At 55.1% G+C, this 11,463-nt stretch overlaps 1 protein-coding gene across 2 annotated transcripts in view; it reads left to right on the forward strand.

Annotated features, from left to right (window-relative positions):
* Nucleotides 1-11,463, forward strand: part of CDH23 (cadherin related 23) — a 394,909-nt gene that overhangs the window by 319,262 nt on the left and 64,184 nt on the right. For both annotated transcript variants that reach the window (XM_089897635.1, XM_089897636.1), the window contains exons 32-35: nucleotides 257-406; nucleotides 1,740-1,868; nucleotides 2,795-2,923; nucleotides 4,071-4,298. In XM_089897635.1, coding sequence (XP_089753761.1) covers nucleotides 257-406; nucleotides 1,740-1,868; nucleotides 2,795-2,923; nucleotides 4,071-4,298 — 636 coding nt within the window. The remainder of the gene's footprint in view (nucleotides 1-256; nucleotides 407-1,739; nucleotides 1,869-2,794; nucleotides 2,924-4,070; nucleotides 4,299-11,463) is intronic.

The raw sequence follows: 11,463 nt of genomic DNA on the forward strand, positions 1-11,463 counted from the left end.
AAGGCCCCACCACCTCTGAGTCCCCCCGCCAGGCCCCAGCACTTGAGTGTGTGCAGCCCTCCCCCACCAGACTTCTAGAAGAAATGCGTTCAGGGCCTCCGTGTAAAGTCAGGGTTGGCCTAGGCAGGCTCTGAAAGCTTGCTGACCTTCTGGAACTGATTGGAGGTCCGGTCCCCACTGGGCCCACAGCGGGACCCTGTGTTTGGGGTCAGGGAGGGGAAGAAGGTGAGAGGTCTCTGGCCATGTTCACATCCAGGTCTACATCACTGTGCTGGACGAGAATGACAACAGCCCCCGGTTCGACCTCACGTCCGACTCGGCCGTCAGTGTGCCCGAGGACTGCCCCGTGGGCCAGCGCGTGGCCATTGTCAAGGCCCGGGACCCCGACGCCGGCAGCAATGGGCAGGTGGGCACCAAGTGAGATAGTCCAGATCTGCCCTGTCAGTAGGGGCTCCCACAGCCCCTCAGCCGGAGGGGACCTCCAAAGCCATCCCCTCCCTGAGCAGGAAGCAGAGTCATCCAGGCTCTGCCGGGCCCTGAGCAGGTCCGCCCTGCCCTCACCGCAGTCCATGGTCCAGGGAAGGAGACAGAGCTGTGCAAGCTGTCAGCCCTGCTTGTGTCCAGGGAACACGAGGCCCAAGACTGGCCACGGCTCAGTCCCCGTGGCAAGCTGAACACAGAGGGGGTTTAATTTCCCCAGTGACTCCTTGGTCACCTCATCCATGAACCACACAGCATCTCACCCCTGTGTGCCAGCCCTGGGCCAGCCCTCCCCACGAGGACCCAGGGCCCCAAGAGATCACATTCCTCCCCCTGCTTCTCAGGGCCCCCTCCCTGTCCCCTGGCAAGAAATGCTCCCCGCCACGGCAGGTTTGGGCACCCCCTGAGCACAAGGAAGAGGGGTGACAGAGCGCACCAGTCTTCACACCACTTTGATCTGTCCTACAAATTGAGGTGTGTTTCAGGAGGCTTCCACTGGTTTTTATTTATTTATTTACTTATTTATTTATTTTGCGGTACGCGGGCCTCTCACCGCTGTGGCCTCTCCCGTTGCGGAGCACAAGCTCCAGACGCGCGGGCTCGGCGGCCATGGCTCACGGGCCCAGCGCTCTGCGGCACGCGGGACCCTCCCAGACTGGGGCACGAACCCCCGTCCCCCGCATCGGCAGGCAGCCTCTCAACCACTGCACCACCAGGGAAGCCCTCCACTGGTTTTTAAATGCTTGCACACCTCTAGGGGACCAAGAGATGCTGGCTGTGGAGTTGGAAGCCTATGGGTTCAAATCCTTGTTCTCTTGGGCCCTTGCAAGCTGTGTGACCTTGCCAGTGACTTCTTGTTCCTGAGCCTCCTCTCTGAGCTGTAGAGAACAGCTCCCTTTGACAGGGTCGCTGTGAGAGCCAAACAGAGCCCATGTGACTCCAGGGCCGGGCCTGCTCCCCGCAGGGGGGCTCAGTGCTTCCCCGCCCTGGGAAATCTCATGTGGGACTCGCACCTGGCCCCAGGCCAGTATGCTCGCATCACCCCCACCCCTAGCCTGTCATAGGCCCTGCGCCCACTCTGTGGACCTGCCACCCTCATTTTGAAGGATGTAAGCACTTCTGAATAAAACACATTCTTCTCACTCTCCCAGGCTGAGCAGAGGGCTCAGGTGGGCGGGAGGGTGCTCCCTGGCCTGGCCGGCTGCTGGTCCTCCCCGCTTCTTCACCCCTCGCCCCTCATCCTCTCTCTTCCCTTACAGGTGGTCTTCTCCCTGGCCTCTGGCAACATTGCCGGGGCCTTTGAGATCATCACCACCAACGACTCCATTGGCGAAGTGTTTGTGGCCAGACCCCTGGACAGAGAAGAGCTGGACCACTACATCCTCAAGGTGAGCGCCAACTGCCTTCCATCCCAAGAGAGCTCAGCCCATGAGCACGCCCTGGCTTTCAGCTTCCTGCTGTCACCGAGTGCCGGGGGTAGGCAGCACCCCTTAGGACCAAGAGCGTGAGTGAGGCTGACCTGGAAAGGGCATCCTGGAAGGGGTTTCTGGACCCAGAGCAGGAAACAGCAGAGGTGTCTGTGCCTGCTGCCAGAGCCAGGAGAGAAAGCCTGGCAGCTGATAGAGCCGACTCCTCCACAGACACAGTATGACCTTGGGCAAGTTGTTTACTCTGTCTGGGCCTCGGTTTCCCCTCTTGTGCAATGGGCAGAAAAACCTGGCTTCCTCTGCTGAGGTGAGGAATAATGAAGACCACCACTGTTGCTGAATTGCTGAGGCTACTGTGTTTCCTGAGGGGTCTCTGGGGACCCCAGGGCCATGCTTCTGCAGGCGTCTGAGCTCTAGAACACTTTCTACAGGCCTCCAGGAAACATCAGGGCTCCTAGGGACAGGCTCAGGCTATGGTTAGGACTCCAGCTCATTGCCCAAAAGATTATTTGAGACTGTTCCTCTGTTGGCCAGAGACCAGGTCTGAGTGCATGGAACAGAGGCCTTGAAGCCAAAGGCAGGAGCCCTGGGTCTGGTTGCAGGCCCAGGGTCACAGTCAGCGGCAGGATGGGGAGGTAAAGACCGTGCACATCAGAGTCAGATTGCAAATGACGGTTACCAAACAGACAAGTATTGGGCAACGGTTGTTTGCAGCATGGAGCAGAAGGTGAAAGCCTTGGGGACACCCCAAGGGGCAGGGGGTGGGGATGGGCCAGCAAGTCTCTCTGGCCTCTCAGTCCCCCCCACGCCCACTGAACAGGCAGCCCATTTGGACTCCATATTGCTGATCCTTTTAGCCCTGACTCCAGTCATCCCCCTCCTCGCAGGTTGTGGCATCCGACCGTGGCACCCCTCCACGGAAGAAGGACCACATCCTGCAGGTGACCATCCTGGATGTCAATGACAACCCCCCGGTGATCGAGAGCCCCTTTGGATACAACGTCAGCGTCAACGAGGTGAGGGTGGCTCTGGTGCCCATATAGCTGGACGTCTGGAGTGGACAGTGGGTGTGAGCCGACCGTGACGCACCTGTTTAAATATCCGCCTGGGGACTTCCCTGGCGGTCCAGTGGTTAAGAAGCCATGCTTCCACGCAGGGGGCGCAGGTTCAATCCCTGGTTGGGGAACTAAGATCCCACGTGGTGTGGCCAAAAGAAAAAAAAAACAAAACAAACGCGTAAGTATCTGCCTGATCCATAGTTCGTCAGATCACAGAGGTGGGGTCGTGGCTTACTCATTCACGGTTCTATCCCTGACACCTAGGCCAGGTCCTGGAATGTGGTAACTTTTTGTGGTTTGGATGGAAAGGAGAGGGGAAGAAGAAAGTGGCCTTTCACCATCAACAGGAAACTGAGGTTTACCCTGGGAGAGCTGCTTTTGAATAAAACAGCTCATTTTTAAAAAATGGTATTGGAATATAGTTGATTTACAATGTTGTGTTAGTTTCAGGTGTACAGCGAAGTGACTCAGTGATACATGTATTCATTCTTTTTCAGTTTCTTATATAGGTTATCACAGAATACTGAGAACCTGTGCTATACAGTAGGTCCTTGTTGATTATCTAGCTTATATATAGTAGTGTGGGCACGTTAATCCCAAGTTCCTGATTTATCCGTTACCCCACATTTCCCCTTTGGCAACCGTAAGTTTGTTTCCAGCGTCTGTAAAAACAGCTCATTTATTACTCAACAGTAAGATGGAGTCATGTCAGGAGAATTTTTGCCCAGGCACTGCTGGATATCATGCCCGGTTGGACATTCATGAAGGCCTCCCTCAATTCAGACCCTGGCTCTCCCACTGACTGGCTGTGTGATTTGCACACATTCCTTCCTGGCACCTCAGTTTTCTCATCTGTAAATGGAGTTGACCTAATCTGTAGCATTATAGAGAGGATTTGATGAGTTCACTCAGGCCCCCGGCATGTAGTAGATACCCACAGAATGTTCGCCACCGTCATCTTTATCTTCCTCCTCGTTGCCCCAGGGTAGTCAGAGCAGAACTTTCTAGAGGTCCAGGTGCAGCCCTTGGGCTCTCAGGAACAGGAGCTAGACTTTGCCCCAAAGGCCTTGAATCTGGAATGACCGCTTTCCTGCTCTCCCCCCAGAATGTGGGCGGGGGTACCGCTGTGGTCCAGGTGAGAGCCACTGACCGTGACATCGGGATCAACAGCGTCCTGTCCTACTACATCACTGGGGGCAATGAGGACATGACCTTCCGCATGGACCGCATCAGTGGCGAGATTGCCACGCGGCCTGCACCACCCGACCGTGAGCGCCAGAGCTTCTACCACCTGGTGGTCACCGTGGAGGATGAGGGCACCCCTACCCTGTCGGTGAGTGATGGGGGGTGGCCTCGGGGAGAGAAGGGTGGGGGAGGGACAGCTCCGCCTTCTGTGTGACAGGGACGAGATGGGTGGGAGTGGAATGCCACGCGCCAATGAGTCCTCCACAACTCCTTTATCGCGTCTTGAGTCCATCAGTCTACAAGTATTTATGGAGGGCCCGTGTGTGCCAAGCTAGGGTGTCGGTTCACCCACCTCTGCAGCCACTCAGCCTCTATTTAGCCGTGTTTGCTTGCCCAGTGCAGCTCTATGGGATGGTACAGATTGAGCCTGAACCTCAGGGCCTGGCCAGCCCCCCCTCCGCCTGCCAAGCTGTGCCGTGTACCTGTGGGGCCTCTGTGCCAAATGGGAAAAGGTGCCCTCTGGCCTCTTCCCCTGCCTCACGTTGGTGTGACATGCTGTGGCAACACATCAGGGTCGGAAAGCGCTGACGTCCTGTCCGTGGTCCAGTCTGATGCGCGAGTGGGTAGGGCCACTGCCCAAGGCAATGTGCAGGGTCCACAAAGTTGCAGAAGGAGGCGGGGCCTGCAGGGCTGGATGGTGACGCCGCTGTGTGGGGTGATGGGCTGGGGGATGACGATGTCTACTGTAAGCTGGCTTCGTGATTGTGAGCAAGTCAGAACCTCTCTGAATACTGGTTTTGTCATCTGTGAAAGAGAGATAATATCTCCTGCATAGGTGGTGTTTGGGGAATTGAGTTAGCTCTTGTCTGTGGAAGCACTTGGTAAACCTCGAAGAAGAGGAGTGTATCAGCTACCTCTCGTCACAATAACCCTGCATTATAAACCAAACAGAGAGGCATAAAACAACCATTGACTTAGCTCCAATTCTGCAGGCTGGCAATTGAGACCTGGCTTAGCTGGGTGGTTCTTCTGCTGTCAGCTGGGCTCCCACATGTGTGCATGGGCAGCTGTGTGTCGGTTGGATGGCTGTTCTTTTGGGGGTTGGCTGCCCATCAGTTGGGATAACAGGGCAGCTGGGCCACCTGTCTGTCCCCTTTCAGAAGGCTGGTCAGTGCTGGTTCTCATGGAGCCAGAAAAGGTCCGGGGGAAAGAGCAGAGCATGCAAGGCCTCTCAAGGCCCAGGCTTGGAACTGGAACAGGGTTATTTCTGCCACATTCTGTTTGCCAAAGCAAGTCACAAGGCCAGTCCAGGTTCAAAATATGGGGAGATAAACTCTCTCTTTTGAAGGAATGAACTGCAAAGTCACGTTGCAAAGAGTATAGATACAGGGAGGTGTAAGGATTGGGGACATTTGTATATTCTGTCTACCCTAGGGACCCTGATTGTAAATGAGGCCTCAGCTCTATCCTTCTACCCCCCAAAGGTGACTCTGTTGGACCCGGTCCTCTCCTTTGGCAGTGGCACTGTGGACTGTGGGATCAGAGCAGGCCTGGGCGGGGCTTTTTATCCAGAGTGACTCTGGGGAGGATGGTGGAATTGGGTCAATCCCAGAAAACCACATTCTGAAAAGCCCAGGATAATACTAATCACTTCAGCCAGTCATACCCAGTGGGCCAAACGGAGACACATTTACAGGGCGCATGTAACGAACTGAGAGGAGGACAGGTAGGGGTATCATTTATTGTGGCGACATGGAGGGACTCAGTTTTGACATAACCCCTCCCTGCCTGCACCTAGCTTCAGAGTGAATCATCTTCTTGGTCATCTCTCCAATAGCATTTACAGATGTGTTTGACCACAAGTAACAGAAACTTAACTATGGATTCGTAAAGAAATGAGAATGCATTTTTCTCGCATAACAACAATTCCAGAGAGAATTACAAACATTGATTTCATGCTCAGTGATGTCAGAGCTAATGTTTCTTGGCCTTTCCTTCATGGTTGCAAGATGGCTGCTATAGCTCCAGCCATCATGTCAGAGTTCAAGGCAGGAAATGACAAAAAATAATAAAGAGCTATGCCAGCCACCTCTGCCCTTTGGCTAATTACTTGGGGGCCACATATAACACTGCCTCAAATAAAAGCAGGGCTCTGTTAGTGAAGAAGAGGTGGGCAACTCATAGCATCCGCCATGCTGCTCTTTTTCATCCTGACCTAGGCCAGTGAACACACCACTCTTACCCCCACTCCCCACCCTTCTCTATAACACATAGTCCTAGAGTTTTCCAGGGAGGCAGATGGTGAGACCCATAATATTCTAAGACCCTGAGTTCGGGAGGCAACATCTGGTTTCCTTTTGGTCCCCAGAAGAAATGAGAATTAGAGAAATGTGAAATCACCCTAGCCACATTTAGCCACCCCGAATGGTGGGCCACTCCCCAAGCAGTCTCTGCAGAACTTGGGACTAGTCCCCATGGCCAGAAGTTTCATCTGTTGACCAAACTCTCCTTAGAGATCCACCCTAGCCTGGTGGAGACCTGTGAACACTGCCTTCTCACACGCGGGCCGCTTACATTCTGGCCCTCCTTGAAGCAGGTCTTGGCCTGTTCCAGCTCCCTGGTAAGAGTGTGGGAAGTTCGGTGGTGAGAAATGAAGTCTCCCTTTGTCTACCTTCCTCATCTTGGTCATCACCAACTCTGCTCCAAGAAAACAACTTCAGGATGACCAAGATCGGGAATTGGGTATATGTATATGTGTGTATATGGTTCCTGGGCTGTACTATAATAATACAGACAAACAGCATCAGGTACCAGCTGGAAAAACATTTAAAGGAGAAAACTTTTAAGTCAAAAAGTATCCATCCTTGGGCTTCCCTGGTGGTGCAGTGGTTGAGAGTCCGCCTGCCAAGGCAGGGGACGTGGGTTCGTGCCTCGGTCCAGGAGGATCCCACGTGCCGCGGAGCGGCTAGGCCCGTGAGCCATGGCCGCCGAGCCTGCGCGTCCGGAGCCTGTGCTCTGCAACGGGAGAGGCCACAACAGTGAGAGGCCCGCGTACCGCAAAAAAAAAAAAAAAAAAAAAGTATCCATCCTTTCCATTTTTTTTTCTGCTTCTTCATGATGGGAAAAGATCACTTTTATTTGATTTTTGTTGGTGACACCACAGTGAAGAGCTACAGGGACCACAGGGGCATTGTTGAGAACTTAGCACTGGACCATATTTGTTCATTTATTCATTTATTCATTCAGCCAGTGTCCCCGGAATACCCTCTATGTGCCAGGCCCCAGAGATACAGAGGTGAAGGCAGTGCGGGTCCTGCCACGATGAAGTGCAGCTGAGTACGGGAGGCGATGAGGACATCCCTGTGCAGGGCCAAGGTGCAGATGGGGCACAGAGAAGGCCTCGGGGAAGACTTCCCAGGGCAGGTGACACCTGGGCTGTCTTGTCAGCCAGTCACAGTTAGCACAGCAAAGGGGGAAAGCATATCCTGGAACTGGGCATCGACCTGAGCAAAGGCCTAAGAGCAAGCGGTAATCCGGGGTGGGTCCAGGGAGCTGCAGGTAGTCTAGACCCATGGCAGCATTCAGAGCCAGAGCAGGGCTCTGTATCTACATATCCTCATCACATTCTGTCTGGGGCAGGCCCCAGGGGCCGGTCCCAGTACTTTCCCAAGTGCCCCCCCCAACTCCCTCCTGGCCCAGCTAAGCCAGGGCCCTACAGCCAGTGACCCTCTATGATTGGCATTTGTCTCCGAGGAGTGCTGGACCCTTGAAGGTTTGCTGCCACTGACCAGGCTGTTACTTCTGGGCAGTGAACACTCTGGGGTCATGAGTGCCCCCAAGCCAGAGGGGGCCAGAGGAGGGACCTTGTCTGCTACTGGGCAGATTTCACTGGCTGAGTGTTGAGGAAGTAGGATCACTCCAGCGTCTTCTAGACCAGCCAGAGCCCTGAGAAGCCTCAGACCAGCCATCTCGAGGTTCCAAGAAAGGTCACCGTGGTTTAATAGGGGTGCATACATCTGTCCAGAGACGCCCGGCAGACCCACATGCCATCCTCTTGTTCCCACCTACAAGTACCTGCCTGGTTCAAGCAAGCCCTCACTGGCACAGGACCAGCCTTCCTGTTGGACAAGGGCAAGTAAGAGTTATTCATTCATTCTTTCTTTCATTCATTCATTCAACACCAAGTATGTGCCAGGCCTGTTCTAGAGGCCAAGAAGTCAGAAATGAGTTGGACACAGATCTGCCCTCAAGGAGCCTACAGTTAGTGGGGGAAGTGGACACATAACAGAGAGTTGACACTCTAGGATGTGATAGAATGCTAGGACGTCAGAGACAGGAGCTAGGGAAGGTTCTGGACAAGGCATTTGCATCCATGTCTTAAAGGATGAGGCTTTCTAAGCAGCGGGGTGGGATTCGGCTACAAAGCCTCCCTAAAACCAAGAGAAATCCTATATCCGAGGCCTCCCATCTCTTCTTTACTCCCTAGGGTCCCCTCCCCCACAGTTTCCTGAGAGCAGAACATTCCTGCAAGTAGCCCAGGCCATCCCCACCCAGCCCTCAGCCCCGTATCACCCGGAGCTCAGAACAGCTGTGCTGCAAGGGGCATCCGGGCCAGCCTAGGCCTGTCACACAATGGTGTGCGCCCAGCAGGGGAAGTCGTAGTACAGCCTCGGCCCTCTGCCTCGCTCCAGGCCACAGACAGGGAGGGCAGGCTTGGGGGAGGGGTCCAAGTGGCCGTCAGGAGACCCCTGCAAGAGGAAGGGCTGGGCCCAGGGAGGAAGGACGGAAGGCAACTGGGAGGTCAGGAGCTGAGCCCCAGGCACAGAGGTACCTTGGCAGGGGGGTGGGGAGACGGAGGTTCCCGAGGGGGGCCTCCCTGCCGTGCGAATCACAGCCAGAGGTTAGCAATCCCAGATAACCAGCCCTGGCTTCTCAGGCTGGTGGGGACCTGCAGAAGACACCTGTCCAGGCAGAAAGACAGAAAATCTCCCACCACCCGCTTCTGGTACAAGAGCCGCCAGCAACAGCCCCATGAAAGTCTGTGAGCAGGGGATGCTGCTCTTGGCTCCTCTGTTTATTAAACTTGGACCCTGCTGCTGTTTGTGAAGCCTGCTTCCCCTGGCTCAAGCTCAGGAAACCCCAGCCCGGCCCCTTCCCTGTGCTGCACACCAAGTAAGCCGGCCTTCTCTGGCCCGGCAATGACTAAGTTCAGACCCTTCCCATAGCCCTGCTTCTTGAGAGGGTTCTGCAGCTGCTCACGTGCTACACGTGCAACTGGTTCAGTTCCTCCAGGAGACCCTGGGGCCCTGCAGATAGATGAGCTTCTCCCCTCCCCATTCCCCTCCTGCAAGCAAGTGGGGTGCACGGGCCGCCATGCCCACCAGGAGTCCTGTGGTTTCAGGGCTGCCAGGCAGGAAGGGGAGTGAAAAGACTGATGTGGAAGGAGTAGAGCCACGGGCTTGTGGGCACACGTTCATCCCCCAGGGCCCGGTATGTACTGTGAGCAAGTCCAAGTCCTGGCCTGTGATGCCACTCACTTCAGTGCAGAGGAAGGAGCACAGACCTGGGAAGCAGGAGACCCAGGCTTCAGTCCCAGTTCCACATTCAATTGTGACAAGACACAAACTTTTGGGAACCTCAGTTTCCCTATGCATTAAATGGGAAAATAAAACCTTCCAGGGTTTTCCAGGGGAGGGGTGGGGAGGAGTAGGAACCAAAGAAGTAATAACACCTGGTAAAGCGTTTTGGAAAGCACGGTATTATCACAGAAGAGGCAAAGATATGGAACATATACTGGCCTTGCCCATCCTGTGCCCAAGGCATGCATTGCTAGCGGATGTCAGCACTTTCTCATTAAACTATATTGATACTTCAGAATCCCTCTTAACATATATTCCAGGAAGCCATACCAAGAGATCAGAATCGCAAAACAAAATGAAACCCATGCCCCCGTTGGCCTGCAAAAGCTCAGGGCATCATGGCTGTTGAGGAGAGAGCCCAGACGAAGCTGCTGGGAACTCGAGCTAGCCGAAAGTCAGAGGTGACCCTGCCGATCGTGAGTGGTCCAGAGGACAGAACCCTGGCATCCTGGTTCAGCCCATCACCCAGTGGCTGTGTTTCAGTCATCAGCTCTACAACCAGGTCCAAAGGGCAGGCTGTTATTGGATCCCTACCATAGAACTCACAGAATAGTTAGGGAGCCACAGCGTCCATGCAGGAGAGGTGACCATGCAAAGCGGGCACAGTGAATGCCCAGTGAAAGGGCTAGATGGTCAGTGCTCTCAGTGGGCTGGACAGATGGTGATCAGGGCTGTGAGTGTCAGCTTCTCAAGAGGACTTTGCACCTAGCATCCTGGCTGCCAAGCCCAGTTCCTCTTTCTGCCATTGTTATTCCCTTTGAGTTCCCTGAGCCAATCTTAGCCCAGCCCCCAGCACAGTTAGGCCAGCCCTGGAGAGCTCTAGCTGTCACCCAGGAAGCCCTCTTCCAGGAGGCAGGGCCGCAGAGCCCCAGCTGGGGTGGAGACTGATAAGACCTCTGCAACCCCCAGCCCCACCTCGTCTTCCCAGTTCCCCCACCACAGAGCACTCCGTGAAGAAGGTGATGCATTAGCCCCTCTATCCCAGGCTGCCGCGTGTAGGAGGGAGCTCTGGCCAGGCAGGAGCCAGGGTATCCCCAGGGCTGGTCTTTACGGGAAGTGGCCCCGGGGTTCCTGCACACCTACCCCAGTCCATCACCACAGACCCCCAGGCAGGGCCAGCCTGATCCAACAGCAGCATATCCAGTGGCCTCTGCAGTGTGTTTTCAGAGAGGGTCAGTTCCATCCCCTTAGCTTATCACTTGACGGAAATAAAGGCAGGAGATCTTTATTAAATGTGATCAGGAGATAGGTTACAGGTCCCAGAATTCCTGATACATCTCTTAACAATGACTTAGTGCCTAACAATGACTTAGTGCCTAAAAGCACAAATTTCCCTCCCACGGCCTCGGGCAGTGCCATGATCCGTGAGCTTCCTGCCTCAGGTCCACCCTGCCCAGAAGGCCCCAGGGCTCCTCCCAGCCCCCTTGGAGGCAGGCACCGTGTTCTTGCCCCCCTATTCCGTGCCATGCACCCCAGCCCACAGGCACTGAGCCTGTAGGAACCGGCCACCAGAGCTGGCATCTCCAGAGGCGCCACCACCCTAGGGCGAGCACAGAGGGATACCCTAGTGCCCTGCCCCTCCCCACAGCATCAGGGAGGGTGCCTTTAGGGTTGCTAGGGGCAGGGCGTGTTGTCATGGATGAAGATGGAGGCTGGAGCTCAGAGTAAATTTCA

Source organism: Delphinapterus leucas, chromosome 16, assembly GCF_059928025.1.
Source record: "Delphinapterus leucas isolate spDelLeu-1000000601 "Yukka" chromosome 16, BTC_Dleu_Yukka2, whole genome shotgun sequence".
Lineage (NCBI taxonomy): Eukaryota > Metazoa > Chordata > Mammalia > Artiodactyla > Monodontidae > Delphinapterus > Delphinapterus leucas.